The 26,881-nt window shown below is 40.9% G+C and overlaps 1 protein-coding gene across 5 annotated transcripts in view; it reads left to right on the top strand.

Annotated features, from left to right (window-relative positions):
* Window positions 1-26,881, top strand: part of ARHGEF7 (Rho guanine nucleotide exchange factor 7) — a gene marked incomplete at both ends in the record, with an annotated part of 125,557 nt that overhangs the window by 78,810 nt on the left and 19,866 nt on the right. For 4 of the 5 annotated variants that reach the window (XM_084276397.1, XM_084276396.1, XM_084276398.1 and 1 more), the window contains 8 exons: window positions 4,885-5,007; window positions 15,837-15,975; window positions 16,867-16,926; window positions 18,090-18,236; window positions 20,093-20,179; window positions 23,539-23,617; window positions 24,966-25,105; window positions 25,765-25,989. In XM_084276397.1, coding sequence (XP_084132523.1) covers window positions 4,885-5,007; window positions 15,837-15,975; window positions 16,867-16,926; window positions 18,090-18,236; window positions 20,093-20,179; window positions 23,539-23,617; window positions 24,966-25,105; window positions 25,765-25,989 — 1,000 coding nt within the window. Of the gene's footprint in view, window positions 1-4,884; window positions 5,008-15,836; window positions 15,976-16,866; window positions 16,927-18,089; window positions 18,237-20,092; window positions 20,180-23,538; window positions 23,618-24,965; window positions 25,106-25,764; window positions 26,035-26,881 lie in introns of all 5 variants that reach the window. The other variant, XM_084276400.1, reaches the window with a different exon arrangement.

Genomic DNA, 26,881 nt, shown 5'->3' with positions numbered 1-26,881 from the left:
AAAAAATATGTTACTCTATTCACCTGGGAATAGAAGCTGTCAGTCTATGGCTGTACCCCTCAGTGAAGGGAGGGGGCACATGGCCCACAGACTGGCTGGTGACACCATCTCCTCTGGTAGCAAATTGAAGGCTTTGGCTGTCTTGTAGCTTCACAGACTTACTCCCTTGCAAAGTAATAGTTGTAGCTGGGTTTTGCACTTTATTGCAGTCACAGTAACTGTGGTGTTTGTCTTGTTTTGTGTTTGAGTGCAAGCAGATGCTGGGACAATACTGGAGTGTAGTATTGGCTTCAAAAAACGACAGGAGGCCAGGGTGTGAGAGGGAGATCATTTGAATGTAATCCCAAACTAATCAGTGTTTCAGGTTTGGTTTTGGAGTGCAGGTACAAATTAGGTCTTTCAAGGGTTTATCCCAGTGTCTTCCCTCACTTTTGGTTACTGTATCAAAGGAAATAAGGTTATCAGTGTTAAGTGAAACAAATGTGCAAATTAACTGCACGTTTTTGTCTAACAAATGATTGTCTGAGAGGTTAGACAAATAGGGAAGGGTATGGTTGTGAGGACAGCATTGGGAACTAGACTACTGGCTTGCAAATAAACGGAGTACCACCTCAATTTGTCAAAGCAGTGTCTCAGAAAATTGTGAAGTGTCCCCCTTATTTCAGTAACCCTGTTAACCTGTGTGAAGCCTCAGGAAGTAACACCTAATCTTGTTTCTTCACCAACTGCATCCCTTGGAGTTGTTAATTACAATTAGCCCTTAGTGATTTTTGCAGGCACTCACTTGGTCTGGGTATTCTCAGCTGTCATCTTTATGTTCAAGACATTCTCTGTACTGATCTCCTGTGAACACAGCAAACTGACGGATGCTCTGGCTCCTTCCAGAGGGGCAGGAACTTCTGCAGTTTATCTTTCTGTGGGAGGAGATGGGGAAGAGCAGAGAATTCCACCCAGATAATTGAAAATTTCCAGGTTTTGTCAGGTTCTGCAGGTATGTCTATGTCTGTCTATTTAGCCAGAGATTACTTTGTGACACTTTTAGGGTAACCACACAGTCAAGTGAAATTTAGGGACATCTAATCTCCCCTGTGCAAAAAGAAACCATACAGTGCTGATTACATTTTGTTATCACTTTCCTTTTAAAATTGCCTCTGTTGATGTGTGTTTACATTTGTCTGGATTCATTGCAGTTTCCAGAGCCTTCCCCAGAACCTTGAAGTAATGTCCACTGACACCAAAACTGAAGTAGATCTCTTCAGAGCGTGCAGGACATAATTGGATGCTCTGTAATGTCTTTCTCCCTTGGCTGCCAGTCTGGCTTTAGTGCAGTTCCTATTGCTGGTTATGATCAGAGTCCTTAAATGATGTGTGATTGAGCAGTGAGGCATTTTCTTTAGTTCTCTTCTGAAACTGTCATGCAGTGGGAGCCTGTTTTATGTCTGGAGAAACAGAACTGGTAGCTATCTGATGTAACTCCCAACAAGGAGGTAACCTGTTAGGTTGTTAGATGTACCCATATGATGATGCCTGTAGCATTTGTACAACGGTAGAGACTTTGTTGTGGTGCCCTAGTTCTGTAGATGAAATTAAAACGTGTCTCTGGCTTTTTTATAACTAGAGTTATTATCATTTATATATAGATATAAATACAATAATTATGTGTTTTCTTGCTAATTAAAGTGTCAAATATGAGAAGAATATTGGGATGACAACTTCAGCATATATTGTAAAATAACTATGCTCTTTACTGAGCACATTAATTACTAAAAACTTTGCATAATGTGGTGATAGGCTTTTAATTGTGTTTGTTCAGCCATTAATTGGAGATACAGATAACTTATTAATTGTTCCTCTAAAAATAGTAGAACACTCACAACTGATGATGCATGGATTAGAAAAGTCAAGGGACACGAGTTGCCACCCTCTCATCAAGTCTTCTAATCATCTTAATTCAGCAAAGAATGTGCACTATAAAGTTGCAGTGCATGTGCAACGTGTAAAAGAGAATAATGTCAGTCTTTCATTCTGCTAAAAGGACAGCAGACTGAGGAGACACAGATGTCTGTCTGCTGGGAACAGCCATCATTACTCCCCCAGCCCCAGCACTACAGTATGAAAAGGCAATTTAACCATTTTCAGCAACTGTTCATTGGGACCTCTTACTATTTCATATGGAGTTAAATGCCTTGAGTATGTCTTTGGAGTTTGAGACTTCTGCTGCATCTATTGCTTGAAGAATGTATTATTAGCTCGTGCTTAAATTTATTAAAGGAGACCAGCTGCTAAGCAGGAAATGCTGCTTAGAAGGCTGTAAGAATAGCATTCCCATGGTATTCTGGGGAAATGCCCCTGGTTTTCCCCTAAATACCTGCAAAAGCAGCTGCTCAACTAATTTTAGAATTTGAATTTCACTTGAAAGGGCAAAAAAAAAAAAAGTGGACAATAAAAAATGTGCTGTATCCTGTAATATAAGGAGGACTGATAATGTGAGCAGAGTGTGTCTGGCATGATGTGTGAACTGGGGGTTCAGCTGTCATTTTTTGGGTGTTTGTAGTGAATACTGCTGTCAAACAAGGAAGCCTGCTTCCCTGAGTCTTGTTTAGAACACCTGTACAGACAATTCTGAGTTGATACTGAGAAGGTCTCCCCACACTTCACAGAGGGACTTGTGCAGCTTAGCAGGATATGGACAACTTGTTTTGAAATCTGGGGGAGTGTTTTTTGGGATGAACTCTGAATTTTAACTGCTACGAGCAAACCCAAGGACTGGGAAAAGAGTACTGTGTTTGAGCTGGGTGGGAACACCTTCTGGCTGGAGGAGTGGCTGTCCTGGAAAGCTGAATTGTTTGTTTCTACTGGAGATCACTAGAACACTTCTCATTTTCCCATAGTGAATATGATAAATACTGATTTCTAGACATTTTATGCACATATCCAGGACAATTACAGAAAAATCTTGACTTATTAAAAAAAAAAAAAGGTTTTCTTAAAAATAAAAAACATACTCTTCCAGGAGAACTGTTGGAACTAACATTAGCATGAAACCCTTTCACTGTGCTAACAGTATGTATGTTGAGTACTTCCTGAGGCCACCTTCAGCTGTAGAGCAGTGTGGAATTCAGGTCTTAATAGTAGTTAAATAGGAGGGAACAACCAAAATCCACTGTTTGTCTCATCTTGCAAACAGGTTGAAGCGAAGACATTGTGTTTTTCTGTTAGGAGATGCAAGGAAAGAAGAATAATATGAAGAAATTGAAATATTTCCTTGCACATGTTGCACAGTGGGTTTAGACAAGGCAGAAGGAATAAGCTTGTAGCCCAGGACTACTGAAAACTTAGTGTCCTGTTTGCTGGTGAACTTCAGTGTGGGTTATACAATCCACTATTGGCCATATAACCTACTGCTGAAGAGGCTCAGCCCTTCAAGTGGGAGCTGCTCTGTAGAAAATAGGCTTTCGTCCCTTCCAGCACCCTTAGGATATCATTCACTTGTTACTCCAACTTCTCACACAGGAAGCAATCTAGCATGGATATTTTTGAGGAGTTCTGAGAATGGTGGTAGGGTGGCAGTAAGGAAGCATGTCTGGTTAGAGTATACACGTCTTCCCATCAGTTTGTGTTTAACTCAGATTGTTTTATGTGAGTTTGCCTTTATTTGCATGTGGAGTTTGTCACTTCAGGAGATACTGAGAATACGACTGGAAGGGTTGCGATTTCTCCCCACCTTGCTTATACAGATGGAAAATCAGGAGTCAGGCTTCTACTTTCTGCTGATTGTACTAGTTCTAACCTGGTCCCACACAGCCAACTTCAACCATTTATACTCCAGATGTTTTCTTACTTCATTTAGAAATGACAGCTTCTGCAAAAACCTTTTAAAAGAATATGCTGTGTATATTCATATCCTCTTCGTAGCCTGTCCCTGTCTTTTCCCACCCCTCAGCCCCCCATTTCTGTGAATAAATGTGTGCATATTCCTCTGACAAATCTGATGAGAATGGATTAATTTCACATAGTCTTGGTGAACCTGAGCTTTTTCTTTTAAATGCTGATTGTTTTGCTGAGTCTTTTATTTTTTCCCTAAAGTCATTGAGGCTGCTGTTATTTAAGCAGCTTTTTGTGCTAGACAAAGTGAGGTCTTCTGAATGGAATTGTGAAATTTTCCTTTGCTGCTTAACAAATGTGGTGCTTTCAAGCATGAAAGGTGAAAGAAAGTATGAGTTGTAAGAAGTATTTCTGTACTGATGGTGGTAAAGCAGCACTCTTGCCCTGGTTATAAACCAATATAAAAGTGCTATATGGTCCTTAATAAGCAAGATGAATGATAATTGTATAAAACCAGCCTGTTGCTGCACTGTAACTGGCTTCTATTTGTGCTATCAGAGTTTAATGTGGTACTTAGATGAGTATTTCAAGCCTATCATCTCTGCTGGTGTAGGGCAAAGGGAAAGAATCATGAGTGGTGAAAAACTGCTTTTAAGATTTGGCATGGCATATAAAAATAAATAGTAAACCGAACAGGTAGGTATGTTGACTGAAAATTGAACTTCTGAAGAACATGCTAATTACCAGTAATTCTTGAAAAAGTTTTGCTGAATGAGCATCTTGTACATACTTGCAGTATTCTGCCTGTACAGTGGTGGTGTCATCAGGCCTGACAGTTACAGGGTTGAAGCTGTAAAGAAAGAAGAGAAAAGCATTGGCTGTTGGGCTGTGACTGTAGAAATCTGTCTGTATTAAAAGAAATTAAACAAACCCCACAAAAAAACCCAAACAGCACTCACACACCACCTCCTCCTCCCAATACATTGCTTTTCCAGACTTTAATTTCTGTGTCTGGTGGTGGTTATATAGTAATTTTGTATTTGTTACTCTGTTTTTTAGGTTGCCTGAAGCTCAGCAGAGGGTTGGAGGATGTTTTCTAAACTTGATGCCACAAATGAAAAGCTTGTACCTCGCATACTGTGCCAACCACCCATCAGCAGTAAATGTTCTCACAGAGCACAGGTATGTTCACTTTGCTGTCTTTTAAGTCTGATAGGAGCAAAAAATAAAGTGTATAAAATACATTTGTGTTGCAAAGCTGTGATGTCTCATTTGACAAGCATTTGGTATGGTAGAGCTTGTTTAAAAGCAAAAATAGTGTGTTTTTTAAAAGAAGACAAAACCCCCTACAACACAAAGCTATTCCACATGACTGGGACCAGCTTGTCACTTCTGGCAGTGTGTTATCAGCTATTTGAGAGCATTTTCCTCATTTAAAGAACACATGCTGGACTCTGAGAATGTAAAACAAAGTGTACTGATTGTCATCTTTGTTTAAAAAATGTCCATCACAACAAGGTTTTGGAATTACGGCATAATTGACATGATTGCTGGTAGGCAGTTGGTGAATTTTAAGTTAGCCCTGTAAAAGCCTGTAGGTTTGTATGTACTTAACTTTATAATGTTATACCCTTAACTTTATTTCTGAGTGACATGCGTGTGAGCTTTTCAAGTTAAGAAAATGAGTATTTCCCATGTGTAAGAGGTAGCAGGCTGAGGTAACATGTCAGAGGAGCTTTGGGGCTGACCTTGACTTTACGTACGAGATGCCCTTTTATCACCTTGAGGGAAGAAAGTTGAGGCCAAAACTTGATTTGAGACATCTGCTTTCACAGACCTGTCCTGTCTGTCCTGATGAGCCATGCTCTAGCAGCTGTTAGTTGGGGCCTGCTTATGTTTGCTTGTGGTGCAGGACAGAGCCATGACCTTCTGTTGAAGGTTAGATGTAGGACACATTCTAGCAGGTATCTGTTCTTTTTGCTTTCCCCTCCTTTTTCTTTTTTTTTGGTGCAGTCTTACTGTGCTGGCCCAAAGTAATTGAATATTCCTAACCTTTCCTAAAGAAAGAGGAACACAATTGAGTTGTTTCTGTAGTGTTAGCATCTTCCAAGAACTCACCTATTTGTTTTAACAGCAACAGTATGTGACTTGTTTGTCAGCTTTACTGATAATAGTATAAAGAAAAAACCCTTCTAGCTACAACTACCATGAGCTGTCACTTATGTAGGACATGCAACAATGTTCCAACCCAGCTTTGAAAAATCAAGCCATGAATTCTCATTGAGATTTAGGGAGAAGGCGGGTGTAGTACTTCTCTTCAGAAGCAATGATGAATTAAGACAAAGTATGTTTAAAACCCTGTGATGGAACCCATTAATACTTGTATTCTTTCAAATGGCCTGTTTCAGTACCACTTTCTGTAAATGGTAAAATATTGAGGTGATCCACAGCTATGGATTTTTTAATGTTCTTAGGCTTAGATGTTTGTTTGTCCCTGTATGCTCTTTCCATGCCAAGGTCTGGGATTCAATCCACTGATGGAAGATGGGAAGTGATAGCAAAATGATCATCCCTGCTTTTTTGACACTTGGAAATATTTGTAAAGGGTTATCCTAACTTTCAGAACCCTTGAAAAACAGAAGGAATAGCCTGTCTGAGAAACCGTGATAGAAGTGTGAGGAAGGAAAGTTCCACAGATAGAGAAGAGTAGCATTTCTTCTCTTCTGCATTGCTTTGGACATATGTTGTCATAATAAGAACTCAGCTTCTGGTCTGTAGAGTCTGATATCAAATCCTGGTGGAGTTAATGTAAGTATCACACATCAGTGAAGTAATGTGGATTCAGAAGTAGGTTAAAAGCAATTGTATTGTTTCTAAGAGATAGCTCAGGGGGAGGTGAGTTGTGATAAATAGCTTTCTGTTCATGCTATTGTGTTACCAGGCATGAGTCAACAGAAGTGAATGGTGTGGGGTTTTTTCCTTTCAGTTACCCCTATTTCATTGTAAGCCCTTTGTTATATCTTACTAACATTGCTGTAGGTATGTATTTGGTTTATGTGCAAGCTTTTGTTAGTGGTGGACACCGCTGGAGTGGCTTCTGTGAGAAGCTGCTAGAAGATTCCCCCATGTCTGACAGAGCCAATGCCAGTTGGCTCCAAGATGGGCCCACTGTTGGCCGAGGCCGAGCCCATCAGTTATGGTGGTGGCACCTCTGGGATAATATATTTAAGGAAGCTTTTGCAGACAGAGGAGTGAGAAGATGTGAGAGGAACAACTTTGCAGACATCCCAGGTCAGTGAATAGGGGGAAGGAGGTACTCTGGACCCTGGAGGAGAGATTGCCCTGCATGCAGTGGAGGGCCCCAGGCGAGAGCAGGTGGAGACACCTGAAAGAGGTTGTGGTCCCATGGGAAGCCTGTGCTAGAGTGAGCTCCTGGCAGGACCTGTAGCCCTTGTGGAGAGAGGAGCTCAGGCTGGAGGAGGTTTGTTGGCAGGACTTGTGACCCTATGAGGGGGACCCATGCTGGAACAGTGCATTCTTGAGGGTCTGCAACCCATGGAATGGGCCACTCTGGAGCAGTTGGTGAAGATCTACCACCTGTTGGAAGAACTCAGGTTGAAGAAGTTGGTGGAGGACTGTCTGCCATGGGAAGGACCCAAAGCTGGAGCAGGGGAAGGGTGAGGGGAGTTGTCCCCCTGAGGAAGAAGGAGCAGCAGAGACAATGTCAAATGAACTGAGTACAACCCCCATTCCCCATCCCACTGTGACGCTGAAGGGGAGGGGGGAGAGAAATTGGGACTGAAGTTGAGCTGGGGAAGAAGGGAGACATGGGGGAGAGGATTTGTTTAGTAATAAATTAAATTGATTTTCCCCAAGTTGAGTCTGTTTTGTCTGTGATGATAATTAGTGAATGATCTCTCTCTGTCCCTCTCTTGACCCACGAGCCTTTCTATCTTATCTCCCCTGTCCAGCTGAGGAGGGGAGGGGTAGAGCAGCTTTGGGAGGTGTCTGGCCTCCAACCAGGGCCAACCCACTCCAAGGTATCAAGTGGCTTGTCAAGGTGCTTTTAAGCAGTTCCAAACCTTTTCCTCTCAGAATGCTAGAAAGCTTTTAATTACACTGCTTTAAAGGTAGGGGTGAAAAAAAGAGTTTTTTGCCAATAATAACAAACTGATTGAAGGCATGAAGGAAAACACTCAGTGCTATTTCCTTGTCTATTTAGTTGAGATGTTTTTATTGTGTAAAAGCATCCCTAGCAAACCTTAATGCAAAAATTACAGTGAGTTTTGAGGATAGTCATGATTGTAATAATAATGAAGCAACTACACTGCAGTAAGTACTGGATTAATATTGAACTGGATTTTTTCAGGAATGTCAGAGCCTTATAAGGAACACTGATTTGTTGGCTCATTTTTATGGTGTCATTTTAGCAAACAGTCCAGAAGCATTATGTGTGGTTTAATACTAGCAAAAATATGTGAGAGTGTTGTTTGGATTCTTGGATTTGAATATCAGGTTTGTAATGCCTGTGCTGTTCAGTAGCATTTTAGGGAAAAGGAACTGTCTGGAGCAGTCTGATTTGGAACATACATTCTTGCTGTCTAGAGCAGATTATTTCTCACCATGAGCTCTGTGCACTTCATCAACTGAACACCCAGGCATTAGCTCTGCTTCTGAAAGCTTTTCTGCAAAACACCTGGCAGGTCATTGTAAGTCAGATTTTTGTATCACAGCATTAGTATTTTCTGCAGTTCAGTAAGTTCACTTCCTTTTGGTGGGAACCATACCAACAAAAAAATAAACCAAAATTTTCTAAGTAATTCCTTTAGGTGACACTTCATGAAACTTTACCTCTATTTTGTTTTTTAATTCTACAAAATATACTAATTTTGCTATTGTGTTTTTACAGTCACTGATAAAAAACAGCTTAAAGGAAATTGGCTGTCATTGTGAAGCGTTAACTCTATTGTTTCTTTAACCAATTGGATCACTGTAACATCAATACTGTAAGCAGTCATTTGGTTTGGAATATTACACCTGTGGTTTTTATGTCATATCTGAAGCATCAAGGATGCTCCTTGAACAGTGTTATAATACCTTAAAATACCATTGACATCTGAGACTGTGTGCATATGCATATGCTTAGATAAAACCTGATGATAATGAACTGCCTCAGAATTATTTTGGACTTCCAGTCAAAAGCCTGTTTTCTGAATAGCATTTTTGTAAAGTCAATTCTAAATAGAAGTGCTGGGGATGGGGTTGGAGATTTAAAAGGGGCATTCACTTGGAATGTGTCCTTTTTTTTTCCCTAAATGCCATTCAGTATGAATGCCAGCCTGTGTTTCCTCTTTTGCCTGCCATTTGCTGCTTGATCCTATGTAGCAGCAGCGTGGGGGCTTACATGCAATTAGCGGTGAAGGGGGCTAATGATATTAATGGATAAGATTTTTTTACATTCAGATCTTCAAAGCAGCAAACATCTTTCATTTCCTCAAGTTAATTTTTAATAGTTAAACTACTGAAATGAGCATCTCTGGAGACTGGAGTGCATGTGAATATGCAGAAATGGGAGTAAAACCTAGTGTAGCCTGCACAGGGTTCTGTTCAGGTTCCACACTTGTATATTTGAGGTTTATTTGCCTCTGAAAATCACAAGAACAACAAAATTGTTCTGTTAGGTTTGTGATCAGATTCTCTTCTTGGTTCAAGATGGGGCACTCTTAAGTCTTATCCAGGTGTTACAGTGATACTCAACATAATTTTTCTGATTTCATACAGTCTTGACATACGGTAGGCAATTTTTGTCTCAGGAGTTGTTCCAGAGCAATTGCATGCCTTTTATTTCTAGAGGTAAAATTCCGTGTAATGAATCAAGAATTTGAAGAATTAAGGCATTTTCCCTGGGTCTGTCACTGTGTTGAAAGGCACTGGCTGGAGCTGAAGAGGTGGAGCTCATCAGGTGCAGCAGAGATCAGCATTTTGCATGTTTCTGCTACTGCCTCTCAGCTTGTTCTCCTTGTTCCCTTCTCTCATTGTGGCTACTGTGCTACTGTACACAATCCCCATTTTATTTTCTTTCATTCAGCAGTCAGGCCTCTTTGGCTGTATTGTGTGAGGTTTCAGTTTCTAATGCCCCTTAGTTTTTCTTAGTTAATCCCAGTTAAAGTCCAAGGGTAGGTGTTATTTTTTTGAGAGAATTTTGTAGTTGGTGAGAGCAGAAACTGCCTGGAGGGCATAGTGTTTAGTCAAAGTATCCTTGATTGCTGTGTGTGCCTCTGTAGATATATTCTTGCCTTCCAGTAAGAGAAGAAACAGGATGAGCAACCTAAGGCATGAAGGAATGAATCTCCCTCAAATAAATTAAAAAACCCAGTTGGATACAAAATACATAATTGTAGTGGAGTAAGGAGTCCCAGGAACATGAGATCTTCCTTACCTGGGGAAGATTGCAAGCACAGGGTAAAAAAAAAATCCAGCAGAGAAAAAGCAGAGGCAGAAGTCAGGACTGGGACTGTGTGGGCTGCATCCAAAAGAACAAGAGGACAGATATTTAAGTGCAGAACTTGCTTGAAGAATGGGTAACATAATGGGGGGGGGGGAAGTCTTGACAGGCCCCACTGATAAGTGGAACTAAAACTCTTCTGAAGAAATCCAGAAAGCACAGACCTAATGTAATCAGAATTAAGTATGTAACTGTTGGGGGGTGAAAACTCTTAAGCTTTTTTTTTATTATTTTATTTAAATGTCCCTGTGTTTATTTTAAAATAAAGATTGGAGAAAAAGTCCTTCTAAAAGGAAAACTTAATTAGAAGAGGCAGCCAAAAATTAGTAACATACACCTGCTGTTATTAAACTTTGCCAAGTGGCAAGTGTTGAGCCACTGCTCAGTTGGAGGAAAGCTGCACATAAAACTTTGTTCAAACATTCATTTTGCAAGATTCTTCTGCCCCCTTAGATAACGTGTCCCAAGCATATTCTACACTTGCATCACAGGCTTAGTAGTTTGGATGAAATTTGTGGAGCTGAAACACCACAATTACTCCGGGTAATTGGAGCGTGGAATACAGATCAGCTTGAGTCAGAAAACTCTTTGTGCCTCCCCCACTTGGGTGCATCCCTGAGCCTGCAAGTGTGCAGGCTGATGTCATACACCAAACAACAGTCCCCGGGAGAGGAGCTGGACTGGGGAGTTCAGCGCTAGGAAATTAGAAGCTGCAGTTGAAGGTTTGCTCAGCCACAACGCTCTCAAAATGCGGTGCCTGTGCGCAGTCCTCAGACCCCTCAGTAGTGATAGCTCCTGCTCCATCTATTACAAACAGAGACCTGCTTCAGAAGTGTAAGTTGTGATTTTAAATGTATATGGTTTAGCTTCTGGGTGTGCTTTCCTTGAGTTTAAATGGCTTCCCCCCTAGCCCCCCACCCCCACCCCCTGTTCCTGCAGGCACACTGAAATTTTTCTTTTTTCTCCTTAGTCTGATTTGCAGCTTTGGAGGCAGCTGCACTGGGAAAGATTTGAATACATTAGTAGAGCTTAAAGACACTTTTCATGGTGACCTTTAAAATATCTCAAGCTGTGAACTAACTAGTCTGGAGTAGGGAGAACTCTTCAGCAGCTTGAGATTTCAGGATAAACAAAGCACGACGCTTTTGTATGCTGCTCTGCATTTTATTCTATAAAACGACACAAGTAGCGAATTCAAATCTCAGCTGCCTCCTTCTGAAAAGCTATTTAGGCAGTTGTGATGACTAAGTTGATGATTTCACTGTTGAAAAGTTTTCCCTGTTCAGCTAAATGATACCTTTTTTAAAACATACTGCTTAGCTTTGGGCCGGAGTTTTATTCAGCATATACTGCTTAGGAGAGTGTGGCACTTGCAGGCATCAATTATGATTGTGACATGAAAGAGCCATTGTCTTTGGCAAAGCAGCTGTGCTCTTAGGCTAACAGCACTGACATCTAACTGGTAGTAATTAAAAAAAGAAAAAGTTGTCATATTCAGACAGTATTTTAACCCTCACGTCTCTTGTTGAAAGTAAAGCTCTCTGTTCTGTTGTACTTGTCTGTGGATAAAAGAAGGATGCGAACTTTAAGCTGGAGTACCATCCATTTTGCCAGATACTTTGTGTCTGTGAAGCTGCAGAGGTAGCAGGTTGGTTTAGTGTGAGTAGGCTGCCAGTGGGGGTCTCCATGATGCTCAGGTAAAATTTGGGATACTGACTGTATTAAAAGAGTGTGTGCGTGTTCATATTGGAGCGAGCTGGCATGTCAGAACTTGTCAGCAGGAAGCATAAGAAGTACATGAAAGAAAACATTGTCTTCGTGGGAATATTGGGAGGAAAACTACGTCATTCAGGTTTAATTACACCTCTTTACACTGTGCAAAAGGCTTCCTGATGATGCCATTGCTAAGCGTGTTTTTCAGGACTTTGTGTACATTTCAAGTGAGGTCTAAACTTGCTCTGTAAGTTTCCATACAGTGATTAAATAAAAAGGAGGTGATAAGCAACCAAGCCTCATCCGTCCAAGAGCAGTGAATAGCTTGGGAGCTGCTGCAACGCTGGGGAGCCACGGTGTATCTGGCTCAAAGGAACTGTAGAATAGACAGTGAAAACAGGATAATATCATGGGTTTATTTCGGGTTTCCACATAAACAATTTGAATTCAGGCTACCATGGGGTTTTTTCCCCTGTTCTCTGGCACACCTGTTTCATAATGCCAAAGTCAGGAAGAAATGGGAGAGTGATAATGGTAACCAATGTTCCTCCCACTCTAGGGGCATTAAATTAAAAAAAAAAGGAAAAAAGAGAAATAAAAGCATTGTTTCAGTGGATAGCTCAGCAAATACCATTCATACAATGCGCTTGTCTGCACCCTGCAGCATAGAGATGGCTGAAGGAATTAGGAGTGAGGAGTTTTTGCATCTTTGCTATCTAAAGGCAAAAATCAGCACTGCTCAGAGCAGTGTTAAATTGACTGTCAGCCAGTGGTATTTGTGATTGACACGTACTGGAGAATGTTACTGGTACATTGGGGAGAAGAGAGACACTGTGGAGATGTACGTATGGATTGTGCTGCCTGAAATAAGGAAGAAGAGCAGATAAAACCTGTAAAGGGAATAGTGTGTCAGATAAAGTTGTGCAGTGGGGCCCTGCATCTGGCTGGAGCAAACAAAAGGCAAAGAAGGAGTTTCAATGTTTACTTGGAGATACCTATCAAGTACCATAGGTACTCTCACTTTAATGCTGAGACCCGTGGGGGTGCTTACAGGAGGAATTGAGGGATTAACAAAAATAAGCAGCAGCATGCACACTGTCAGTGTCATATACACAGTGAATTGAAATTTGACATCACTGAATGCCTTGAGGGCTTTCATGGATGAGCTTTGCTAAAGCTTTTTGTGGAAACTGGGTGCTGTACCCTTGTTTGTCTGCCCCAGCACCTTGTTGGAAACAGCTGGTTCCCTTTAGCTGAGGGAATTTTTAATTTTGGCTGCAACCTGATTTTAGGAGGCTGGTTGTTAATACATGTTGCTTGAGAGGGATGTGGCAAGATGGAGCTGTGGGCATTCTCAAGGGTGCCCAGCCCTTCTCTCTGCATCTTTAAAATGCAAAGCAGGTGCTGGGAAATCCACTTACAGGCTTTCTGCAGTTGAGCATAGCAGGAAAGACTCACGGATGTGCACCCTGGGGTGCCTAGGCCTTGTTATAATGGGGATGAAGCTCTCCAGAAGAGGTGGTGTAAGGTTACATTAAACCTGACCATTCAGAAGTGGTGCTGAGTGTATTTAAGCAAGGTAGTATAAGTAAATATTAATTAACTCATCTGAAGACAAGTAAACATTGAAATAAGCTGTATGGAAAAGTACCTTCGCTTTTGTGAACTCAGGGAAGCTTTAGCAGCCAGGGGAAGAGGGGTCTGGGTGGGATGATGGGTAGAAAGCACTAAGAAGGGATGGGAAGGCCTTGCTTCATGTTCTTGCTCTGCTCTCTTCATCTGTTTGGACAACTGACATTAATAAGCCAAGCGTCACTTGTTCTGAAATGAGAAGGTAGGAGGGTGTGTATGTGTCTTGGGGTGGGGGACATAAACAAGGAGGTCTGTTTTGCCTTGACGTAAGCAATGCTTTTATGGAGTGTGACTGGTGATAATTGAGCATGTGTGTTATGGGCAGGGTCCTATCAGGTTTGGGTTGGTTTTTCCTTGGGAAATTGAGCAGATGAAGATTTGCTTTCACTTCTGTGTGGAAACACTGTGCCTTTGGTTGGAGATCCTTGCCCTTCCCGTTGTGTTAAAGCGGCCATAACGTGCAAGTGCTCCTCCTCTATTGTTGTTTTAAATACTGTTTCACACTTTTCCTAAGAATACTGAATCTGATTGCTGGATAAAGGTTTTCTTGGGAAAGTTAGATTGTAGCGCTAACCCCGGAGGGGATACAAATGTTTAAATAGCAATTTTAACTTACATACTGATGTTAATCAGTAGAAAGTAAGGACTTTCAGGATGTCTTAGAATTCACATGGTTGTCACATGAGAATAGTGTTTTCTTTTTGTGGGGCTTTTTGTTGGTTGCATGTTTTAGGGGTTTTGTTTGGGTTTTTTAGAGAACTAGTTCACTTATTCAGTAGGATGAGGGGCAGTGGACAAACTGGAACATAGGAAGCTTCACCTCAACATGAGAGGAAAAATTTCTTCACTGTGAGGATGACAGAGCACTGGAACAGACTGCCTAGAGAGGTTGTGAAGTCTCCATCTTTGGAGACATTCAAAACCCACCTGGGTAGGTTCCTGTGTAACATGCACTAGGTGAACCGGCTTGGCAGTGGGGTTGGATGGGATGATCTCCAGAGGTCCCTCCCAAACCTGATGATTCTGTCACTATAAGAACAGCTCAAAACATGAACAACCCCATCTACAGGTGTCTAGAATGACACAGCTTGAATGCAAGATGATGTTACCTTTTAATAAGCGGCTTTCTGAATTTCCTTTATCTAGATTTTCTCTCCAGACTCCCCTGTTGTTTTGCACCTTCTATTTTCTGAAGCCTGGAAATTAGCCCAGGTGCTGCTGTACCCTCCTTTCCCCATCTAGAGAGCTGATTTTGTTCCTGATCATTTAAATTCTTGAATATCTTGTCCTCCACCATGGTCCTCTGGAGGTTTCAAAGCACTCCCTTTATAAGGAAGCAGTAGATGTAGCTATTTTAAATTTCCTTGATAGCAAAGTGAGCTGAAATTCCCAGGATGGGCTGCTTTTTAAACTGAGTTAATGTAAAAAGCTGAGGGGCTGGGCCACTTCGTGGAAATTATTGAAATACAAAAAGCCATCTGGTATTTGGAGAGCATGGATTTCTTACAGCAGCATTGCTCTCAGGACAAGCATGTCAGTGAACCCTTGACTTGTTTTGAGGATAGGTTGCTCAGTAATTCTTTCTACTGAGGGCTGCCTTTTGTATGGCTGTTAGTTGGTCCCTTTGCAGTACCACCCTGGATGTGTGAGATGAGGTCACTGAACATGTAAGTGTGGGAGGAAAAAAGGTAGTGAAACATTCTGTGTCTTCCCATTAGTGCCTGACACCATAAAAATAGTGAAGATTGATTAAATAGAAGCCATTGACTCATGCTTATGTCTTACCTGTGTAAACTACCTCTAAGGTCATGTGCCATTTTGTTAAAGAGATGAGTAATAAAATGTAGCACCAGTGGCTTGATTCTGCAGCCTTTGCTCAGGTGAGGTAGCGTTTAGGAGCTGTCTGTGATCATCAATTGCTTAGAACTGTGGATTTGCTCCTTTTGTTCCCTGGATGGACCACAAATCTGCAGATGTCGTTGGATTTTATTTAATGCAGAAACTGATCTCAGCACTGGAGTTGTACTTGAATTACTGCTTTATTGATGTCTTGTTTTATTGGCAACATTCATTGAGGATGAAAGAATGAAGTGAAGAATCCAAGGTAATATTAAATTGTCTCGTAATTTGATCTTAATTTGCTAAATGTCTTTCTATACAGCGAGGAGCTAGGAGAATTCATGGAGATGAAAGGTGCCAACAGCCCTGGGATCCTCGTACTGACCACGGGCCTCAGCAAACCTTTTATGCGTCTGGATAAATACCCCACGTTACTCAAAGAACTTGAAAGGCACATGGAGGTATATCTTATCAGCATTTATGTTCCAGCTTAATGATGATTTGACAACAATTATTTTAAAGGTACATGTCAAACATGATGGGACCCGAAATTACATTTGTTTGCTCTTCACCAGCCTTTTAAAATACTGGCTGCAATGGTTTAAAACTTGGTGCAGTAAAGCTTCCTGTAAAAGCTGAACACTTACTGTAAAGCTAGTCAGGGAAGCTCGTCTTCACTCTTAGAACCATCTTGCAGGGTGTTTGATTGACGTGTAGTACGCAGGAGACACATTCAGTGTCTTGAGACTATCTTCTGGAAAGAGCCCTGCTTCTCATCTTACAACCCTTCAGCATGTCAGACATCATCAAAATAGTCCCTTTCACTTCTACTGAATGCTGTTAAAAAATGATCTTTCCAATGTGGGAAGGTGTTTGAGGAGCTGTTGTCTCTCCCTTTGCATTCAGTAGGTTAGATTTTTGGAGTGTGAAGTAGGAAGAGAAATGGAAAGCATATGGGTCTTTGTCTTGTCACACAATTTGGATTGCTAGTCAGACAACAGAACGTAGTAGTCGGTAAGGAATCTGGTTTGACAAAGTTAATTTGCCAAGCAAAACTCTCTTAAAAAAACCCCCACGTTTCTATTAGGATTTCAAAATTTCTTGCCACTAGGTCCTGTAAAACTTCCTCAGCTCTCTTTTTAAGCATATGTAGGAATGTTAGAAGTGACCATTTTTACTACAAGCCACCCGTGTTTGATATAAGAGTAAGAAAGCTGTGAAAAGAGAGCAGATAAGCCTGTAACTTCTATTTTACAGTGTTGTTTGTTTTTAGTTAAGCCTCTCAACTTTTTTTTTTTACTAACTGTACTAGAACTAAAGTTTTTATTGTATGTTTTCTCTGTTGATTTTAGGATTATCATCCGGATCGTCCTGATATTCAAAAATCCATGACTGCCTTCAAAAATCTTTCTGTAAGCATGATATGAGATGAATGTATTTTTAAGTAGAATATTTTCTAATTTTGTTTTCCTTTGCTGCTTTAAGAAGTACAGCTTTTTTGTAAATGTGTACAAGAAATTTTTGAAAGTCAGGAAATTGGAGATGTTTGCGGGCAAAGGGTGGTAACTTACTGTGGAGTTGTAGCAAATAGACCTGATGTAAGAGCCCTGCAAGCCTTCTGCTCTCTTGCTCATGCTTCATCTCCCTTTCTACTAGCCCTAGCCTAACTGCTATCCTGCAGAAGGGCTTCTGTACAACACTTGAGTGTAACTTCTGAAGTCTTTCTAAAATACATTCCTTCTAGGAGAGTGGTGTTGGACCTGGGGACAGAGTGAATGCTAGTGAAGTTCACAAGATGTGAAACTTGTAGTAGTAACTGGAGTAGAAGGCCTGATTTGAACAGATGAACTGTTAATGTCTTAATATCAATAGCAATAAGCATGTATTTAATGCAATCTCAGTTACAATAAGCTTAATGTTTTGCAATTCCTGTTAGGAGTGTGTGCTGGGGGTAACCTGCCACTTACTATTTTTTATTTTTTAAAGCAGAAATGTACTGCTGTCTGTGTTCAGCAGAGGTTTGGGGATCCCGTTCTGTTGGGTGCTTTGCAAACAAGAGGGAACGATCTTGTTGAGGAAAAATTCCAATGAGTGGGAGTGCAGCTAGTAGAGCAGGTTGGACACCTCAGATAACAGTCGGAGCTCGAGGTTGTACATGCTCATAGGTTGCACAGTCGGTGTGGCTCTTTCTGCTAAAGGAAGATGCTTTGTTGCACAGCAGCGTGTATTTGTGGCAGCTGAGCTTTCTGCTGAGCCTGGGCATTTTTGGTTGGAAGCACAAGAGTTAAGATTGTGAAGGCAGGAGAAATTTGAGAAACAGAGCTATGACTACGAATTTGAAGTAGTGATTGAAGTCAGTGTATTGAAATGAAAAGCAGTAATTCTGAAGTTAGGAAAACTAGTTTTGTAAGAAATAGTGGTGACAGCCATCTGAATGGACATGCTGTGAGCCAGGTGCCGCCTTCTGTGTACTACGGGCACAACAGTAAATACAACTGTACTTGTATTTCTACCTTTAACCTGCTCCAGACGGATGGAGTTGATAAGAGATGATGTTTTTCCCTGTCTGTGGTAGGCACAATGTCAAGAAGTACGGAAACGGAAGGAGCTTGAGCTGCAGATCCTGACGGAGGCGATCCGCTGCTGGGAGGGAGAGGACATTAAAACGCTCGGCAACGTGATTTACATGTCCCAGGTCATGATTCAGTGTGCTGGAAGTGAGGTAATGTCCTTCACATCTTTCACTGTCGTTTTGAATAAGATTAATTGTCAGTATGCAGCAGAAATAAACAGTGTTTCAGAGATACTAATCCCGACTAAAACCTTTCTCTGCTAATTCAAGGCCTTTGTTAGAAAATGTGCAATACATTTCCTTTGGGGTGAGTGGTCTCATCACTAAAATCTACTGAAGCATAACCGAGTGTAGCAGTTAAACATGGCTATGATTTTGCAGGACTGTTTGTAAAGTGCATAATTAAGAAGGATTTTCCGTGTGTTGCTATGTTACAGGATCATTTTGTGTATCAGTTATTACAGTGTGTTTTAATAAACAAGGACTTCCAAGTTTTGTATTCTAAGGCATCTGAGGCACCTTTTCCCTTGCTGTTTTGAGCACTCTGGTCAAGTAGTAAATTTTGAAATACAAGCTTGAGAGCCAAGTGGTTCTGGGGAAATAAAGTAAGGGTAGACAGTAGAAAGTCAAAGGTGACACTGCAGTATCTGGGGTGGTTTTATGTTTTGGGTTTTTTTTCTTTTTTAAAAAAAGCAAAACAAGGGAAAGGTCGCCCTACCAGTAATAATGCTCAAATAATCTGAAAAGCAAGTGCTAACAGAAGGGAAATGTTACAGTAAAAATATGCAAGTAATCTGTGTAAGTTATCCCCTTTGTATAATCAATGAAGCTTTGAACTTTGGGGGGGCTTCTGAAATGCAACCTCATTCAGTCAGTTTCCTCCCTTAGAACAAAGGCTGTCCTTAGAACAAAGTTGTCTGTAAATATGAAGAAAGTGAAAAATGTTTATGCAACTGAATATTTCAGAGTTCATCACCTAATATTTTTCTCTGATATTTTGTTACTTGTCAAAATAAATAAGATTCAGTAGAGCTGATAGTGCATCTTCTGCTGTCATGTCTCTCCTTGTAGTCTTAAAACCAACACAAAACACCATCCTACCTCCCCCCACCCCATCATGAGCTAAAATGTCAAATGGAATGGACTTTTAGAAGTTTCTGCAGAGCTTTTTGACTAGATAGAGAATGGGTTCATATCTGCAGAAGCAATTGGTTTGGGTTTGTCTCTCTTTTTCTTTTTTTGATACTGACATTTGTAGAAGTTTGCTGAAAAACAGAAACATTAAAATTTGGTAAGGACTTATATTGTTTGGTAGACGTGCTTGAAACTGAGATGGTGACCTTATCAATAGATATATTTGTTTTGTCATGAAATTAAAATACTATTTGTTAATGTTTCTCTCTTTCATTGTTTGTGTGTAGCAGTAGATTGAGTAAACTTTGTCTTTTGTAAAAATACTCCCAAAATCAAACACAGAAGCACAACAAACAAACAAAGTAATGAGGGGTTTTGTTGCAAATATAAGCATTATTTTTCCTTTATCATCTTTTTCTACTTTGGGGCATAATCCCAACATCACACAAAAACCTGATCTCTGCAATTTGAGTACTCATGTTACTGTAACAGCATCCATCTAAACTGTATTATAAATATACTCAATGTGTCATTTGGTGTTGCTGAAATCAGCAAAACAGTCGTTATTTTATTAAACAAGGTATTTCACACAGGTTGTAAACCCCCTGTTTTAAAATATTAGGCTGTACTCTCCAGGAAGAAGAGTTGACAGGTCTTACTAGCACTTTCTAAATAGAAAACCATTCTGACTTTTTTTTTTTTTCTTAATTCTGTGGAGAGGTAATTTCATCAGGAGCAAATGTTTGTGGTGTAATTATGGAGCTGTAACATTTGATGGTAGCTTTTAGCAATATAAAACAGAAAACGAAGGGAGGGGGCTTATGATGTTGTATTTATTTTTAAATTTTATTTTTCCTTTTTTTTTTTATAAGGAAAAGAATGAAAGGTATCTTCTTCTCTTCCCTAACATTTTGCTAATGCTGTCTGCCAGCCCAAGAATGAGTGGATTTATCTATCAGGTACAGTACTACAGTTGCATCTCTGTGTAAATGTGTTGGGGGGGGATGGCTTTCTTGTGAATAGTATTTCTTAGAAACTTGGAAAGATTATTAAACTGTGCTTATAAAACTAAAAGGTAATTCTGCAATAAGATCTGGTCATCTCTTTTATAAAATCCTGGGATAGTCACAGCTACAGAAATCATACCCAGGCTTCTATCAGGAAGGTTTTTTTAACCTTGTTAGTAGTAGCTAATAAGAGGAAACCTTTCACAGCTACAGAGGGAAAGGACATTGTTGTGCAGGCAGGTTTGTTAGTGCTCCTCTGCCTACTCCTTGAGTTTTCCCAAGATTACACAGTGCTCCTAAACTTGCATCAGTGTGAGCTGGGCTGTACTGCCATCTGTTTCTCTCGGCATATGGACACTAGTGTTTTACCCTGGAATTGGCAGAGCACTTTTCTAGTTTTCCCTGTTCACTGCTATTTTGAGGCTCATGTAGAGGTGGTCTCAGGGCTTGCAGACTGGATTCCCCTCTGGATGAAGGTGAACTGGAAGGAGTGCTCCAAAAGTGCACTCGATCTGCTACAACTGCTGGAGCAGGTGAAGTTTCAAGGCCAGGCTGGATGGTCCTTTGAGCAACCTGCTCTAGTGGGAGGTGTCCTTGCCCATAGCAGGGGGATTGGAACTAGATGATCTCTAAGGTCCCTTCCAACCCAGACTATTCTGTGATTCTACATGGGATGGTGTTCTGTCCATAACCCCAGCCTAGAGCTAGACTAGTGTAACACCACCCAAAATGCATATTGTGTGACCTTCAGAACCTTAGCACCAGGTTTTTCACTTCACAAATCCACTCCTTGCTGCTGATAGGCATGGTCTTTGAGCTCTCTAGCAAGCTTCCCAGCTGAATACTTCTTGCCTGTCTTCCCACTGCAGAAATAGCAGCTCTGTTGTACTGCAGAAAGATGAGTGCTTATTGGGTTGGCTCCCCTGTAGCTCTAGGTCATGTGAAGGAACGCTGAAGGGTAGTAATTTGGGGTTCCAATGTTATTGGCTACTTCCAGTCACAGACTCACTCAGTGACTTTTTAAAGAGCAATTGAATTCCAAAATTAATGTTTGTGTTCATATCTTATCTGCCGTGGTGGGAGCCAGATTTGTCTGAGACTTCAGGTGGTTCAAATGCCCAGTCAAGCTTCTCTTAGCTTTGTGCAGCTCTTCAGAATTTTTGGCCAGTGCTTTATCTCAGCATAGATGGAAAAAAGATATTAGAAAAAGCAGGTGAGCTCTGTGTCTCAAGTGGCACATCCAGAATTCCTGACAGAAGGAGATTCTTATGTACTGGTTACAAAGGCAACTGACTGGAAATTCCAAATGTTGACAAACAGTGGATCTGTTGGGCCTAATTTTGCTCTCTTATTGTATGTCATTTGTATTTCTTCTTCTTCTCTCCCACCTTGTCCCACAGGTGCACAGCATCCTGTTCAGTAAATAAAGAATTTTCCATGCCTTTGTCTTCAGGTTCCCAGTATGACCACAACCCTTTCTTAGTGTTTGCTGTCCAACACTCAGTCCTCAATCATTTCCAGGGGAATGATGCCACTGGAGGCAGCATCCCTATGCTACATCCTCCCTGTATTTCTGAATGTTCCAGTTAGCAGCAGGCTTCAGATGTTGTGGGTGATAGTGCCACTATCTGCTGCCTGAGTTAGCAGGGAGAACTTCTAGCAGTGATAAACTGATGTCACAAGAGGCAGAAGCCATACTCACAAGGTGGCTTCCCAGCGTGCCTGAAAGAAAGGGAATGTGAATAATTCATGAGTTCAGTTCCATTTTCTCTGAATTTTGCCAACTCTGTACTTTTTCCCTCTGTCACTCAGGTGATCCTTGTTCTGTCACCAGTATTTGCTTGATGTGTCCCCATATGCCCTTTTTACCTGTGTCAGCAGTTCTTGCACCTCTCATCATGGCTGTAGGCTGTTATTCATGAACCAGCAAATGCAGGAAAACAGAAGAGAGAATTTTAGGCTGTGTTTTAGTGCACAACATGACCGTGTTTCCTTTGGTGGGGAAGCTGTTGTAAAAACCCTCTTCCTTTCTCTTTACCATCTTGGGTTTGAGCATGCTCTGTGCATACAGAATATCAAGTAATTTTTAGTTGCCAAGCTTCTAAGAAACCTTTGTCTATTCTGCAGTCATTAGGAAAGAAAAAAAGTTTTGGGTTTGGTTTTTCCCCCCCCTCCATTAGAGCCAAAATTCCACAGGACATAGTATTTGCACTTTTGCCAGCATGTGCTGAATAGTGTTTCTGTGCAGGAGAATACAGGATCTGTCTTAAAGAACTTTTATTATTAAAGTTGCATTTTTGGTAAACCCTTTCATTACTGACAATATTGAGTCTTATTTATTCTTCTGTGTTTCGAAAGGGTCAGGAAGTTACCCCAAACTGACTGTTCTTTCTTTTTTCCCAGCTTGACTGGTTTTAAAATGAGAAGTTATCTTCTGCAGAGTTAATGTGTTCTTCTGAAACGTTACAAATTTCAAGGTGTTTTTACTGCTTTTGTTTTCTCTTCCCAAATACTTCTGAGAGTGAATTTAGTAGTGGAGTTACTAGGGACATAAATCTGCAGTAAATATCGATGTGTTTTAGTGAATTTTTCTACTTGTGCCACAAACCTTATTTTGCAAGTGAATCATTTTGCAAAACTACTGTGCCTAAAGATGAGTCACCATTGCTTCTAGTCATGGAACACGGATGACCCTGAAGGCCTCTGTTCCGAGGGCCTGAGGCTGTAACGAATGACCACTGTTTCATTTGTATGGATTTCACAGTCTGTGTAGGTATTGGGCTTGCTGAAGGGAGAGTTATCATTTGCAGACGTTTTAAAAGCTTCTGTTACCAGGTGCTTGAGGCGATTTTAACGTCTTTTCTAAAGCCTGTGTGTATATGTGTTTGCTAATTTGCTGTGTGGGTCTTTGTTCAGAGGTTTAAGTTTCCAGTACCTGAAGAGGGCCTACAAGAAAGACAGAGGGGGACTGTTTACAGGGGCACATAGTGACAGGACAAGGGGTAGTGGCCTTAAGATGAAGGAAGTTAGGTTTAGCTTAGGAGTTAAGAAGAAATCCTGCCCTGTGAGGGCAGTAGGGCCCTGGCACAGGCTGCCCAGAGAAGCTGTGGCTGCCCCCTCCCTGACAGTGTTCAAGGCCAGGTTGTATGGGGCTTTGGGCAACCTGGGTGTTGCAACTAGATGGTCTCTCAGGTCCCTTCCAACCCAACCCAATCTGTGATTCTATGCTGTTCTTTGCTTGGTAATATTTTGGTGTGTGTTGGATTTAACTTCAATGTCACTGTTGGTTTTTTGTTGTTTGGTTCTTTTAGGGAAAACTGCCAATGACAGGAATGACTATCACAAAGCTAGAAGACAGTGAAAACCATAAAAATGCATTTGAAATATCAGGTACTGACCCTAAATTTTTTTATTCACTGCTTATTCCAGGATATGCTATTTCAAACTTCAAATGTTCTGTCTGAACAGAAGGAAAATCTTCTTCATTGTGAGTGTGACCAAGCACTGGCAGAGTTTGCCAGGAGAGATCTCCATCCTTGGAGATACTCAAAAGCTCTCTGGCTACTGTCCTGCGCAAGCAGCTCTAGGTGTCTGTGCTTGAGGAGGGTGTTGGAGGACCTACAGAGGTCCCTTCCATCCACAGTCATCCTGTGATAATAGAAATCCTCTGATGCAGCTACTCATAACCTCACCGAAAGCTGTTTTTTACTGCTTGTCTGAAGCAGGTAACTGACTGTCTTTGCCTGGAGTTCATCCCCAAATTTTTTAATGGACGGAGACAGTAGTCTTGGAAAAGGTCCTTTATAATGAGGCAGTTCAAAGTCTGCTACTCACTGGAAGAAAAAGATTTCCAGAGACTCTGGAAGAACTTTAAGCCAAACTTTTGTCTAGAAATGGTCCACCCCTTTCTGAGAGACCTTCAGTGTTTCTACTAATCACAGCTGCCATTGTGCTTGCTCTGTAATTCCTCTCTGTAATGTACCTTATTTCCTTGGGGAATTAAAAGGGCAGTGGGAGCAGGGTCCACATGGTGGAGCTTCACGTTTTCACTCATTTCCGGGATCAATTCTGCCTCCAAGCTTTTAAGTAAACGTAAAGCGATTTGGATCCTCTCAGGTGATATCATAAGTCTGTGCTATGAGGCAGAGGGCAGATGCTGTTGATGTTTTCCTGAGGTAGTAGCTATGAAGCTGACCTCAGATGAGTAATGTGATGGGTTAGAATGGAGTTAACTGCAGAAATTGAATTAATCTTTAGTTAAGATTGCTTTCCCAAGTGACTCTTGCCTGAGCTTTAAGATTAGATTCAGACTAACTTAATGCCTTTTCTAAGAGAAGATCAGTGAACTGTATTTTATAACTTTTTCTGTATCTCAGCTTGCAGACTCAGGAATGACATTTTAGGCTCTGTGGCTTTCCTTCTGAACATGGAAAAGTGTAAGGCTACTAGATAAGCCTGTCTCTTAGATCTATTTCTGGTCATTAAAGGTTTTGTTTAATTATTAGATGTGAGGAAAAAATGAGAACTCCTGTGCTTGGCACAAGAACAAATATACAGAGGAAATGTCTGTTACAGCCTGGAAAAGTGAGATGCTGCTGTACTGAAAACACAGGTTAAAATTCTTGCTTAGTACTTATGGGATATAATCTTTTAGGAAATTAGTCTCCTTATAATTGTGTCAGATTGACTTAAGCTGTTTTTTGGTGGCTTTCTACATGTTCTGTTTTCTGTCAACTAGGAAATATGATTGAAAGGATACTAGTGTCTTGTAACAACCAACAAGATTTACATGAATGGGTGGATCACCTGCAGAAACAAACCAAAGTCACAACTGTTGGGAATCCCACCATTAAACCTCACTCTGTGCCATCTCACACGGTAAGAAATAGCTTTTGGAATAAAATCTAATGAGCTCTGCATGCAGAATTAGATTATATGGGAAATACAGCATCGTGTAAAGCATTTTCTTTTAGCCATTAGTCACAAGAACTCAATGTTTTGACAGGAGTTTAATGAGTCAAAAGATCATTCTTGTTTTAATTGTCAACAAAGAATAAAATGCTTATGTCTTGGTGTAATAGTTTAATGGAGTAAAAGAAAAGTGGCTATTGTTACTTTTTCTATTTTGATCAAGGAAGACATCACCATCTCTTAATTATCTGTAGAACAGTAGGGTTTTAATTGGTGATGTACTTGACAGGCTGTGGAGGAACAACTCCATTAAGTACCATCTTTTGGGTTGGTTGGATGTGAATGGATCTAAACTTAGCTGTGTCCTTAGTGGTGAGAGAAGAGGGAGCAGGGCTGCTCATAGTTGCTCTTTCTTGAGTGCCTGCTCTGTCTGTGGCAGCCAGCAACAATTCCTTTGAGCTCCGTTTTTGCAAAGAATAATTTAGTGTCAAAATTTTCAAAGGCCAACTTCAACAAGCAGAAGCACTAGAAAGCAAATGAGAGTCTCTCACCAGTCTTTGATGATATGATGCCTTTATTCTGATAGTATCCTCTCTTTCCCTTCCCATCACCTTTGTCTTTGACAGCTTCCCTCCCATCCAGTAACGCCTTCCAGCAAGCACTCAGACAGCAAGCCGATACCACTGACTCCCGCGTACCACACTCTCCCTCATCCGTCGCATCACGGGACTCCGCACACCACGATAAACTGGGGACCTCTGGAACCTCCAAAAACCCCTAAACCTTGGAGTCTGAGCTGCTTACGGCCCGCGCCTCCCTTACGGCCTTCAGCAGCTCTGTGTTACAAAGAGGTGAGATGCAGCAGCCAAGAAATACGACTTTGTAGCAAGCCTGCAGTGGGAAGTTTAGCTTTCTGTTTCACACACTGTCATTTTACAGTGTTGTGAGTATTTTTATAAAAAGATGATTTAACAGCCAATGTTTCTAACAGGGATTTAGCCTGTCTTACAGCTGAGGATATACTAAGGCTTGTTAGGAGAGGCTTCCTCTGCCTCCCCCAAGTGTTTCCACTTATATCCAATCTTTATCCTGTCAAGATTTTCAATTTTTTAAAAAAACTCTCAGTTCCTTTGTTACACTGATCATCCAGGTTTATTGCCAAGTAAGTTACTTGCTAAGCACACTGCAAAGTATCTAGGATAAGTGATCCTATGGTGCTTTGAAATGCTGTATCAGGTCATTCTAAACAGCTCTGGTGGCATAATTGACTCCTGGTTCCTCAGTATTTACCACTGTTACTAGGTAACAATAGCATAGTTTTTAAAAACAGGTAACTGTCACAGTGTAGGTAATTTTTTTTTTGGTACTCAAAAGAATCTGATGGTTAATGGTAAAAAAAAAAGGCACTTAGATTTTAAGATGCTGTTGTATGAAACAGGAATCTGCTCCGACAGAAATAAAAGGTGGTGGTTTTAAGCACAAACAGATGGTAGTGGTAGGTGAATTTGGTCCTGCCACTACATTTTGTGTGGTTTTGGAAATAGTAAAAAAATGTTTGATTTGTGTTAGAAGCCTGCATGTAGGTAAGGATGTTGGATGTGTGTGTGTGGTGATGTCTCCTGTTCCAGTATCACTGTCATGTGTTCTCATATGACGCTAATTTAGTGTGAAGCATCAGGGCCCAGGCAGAATCATGTAGTTTTGCCTAAGAACATTTTATTCTGCAAGAATGAGGTCTTGACA

The sequence above is a fragment of the Gallinula chloropus genome, assembly GCF_964237585.1.
Source record: "Gallinula chloropus genome assembly, chromosome: 1".
NCBI lineage: Eukaryota > Metazoa > Chordata > Aves > Gruiformes > Rallidae > Gallinula > Gallinula chloropus.
Note: the sequence above shows the minus strand (reverse complement) of the source record. Positions and strands in the feature narration are given on the sequence as shown.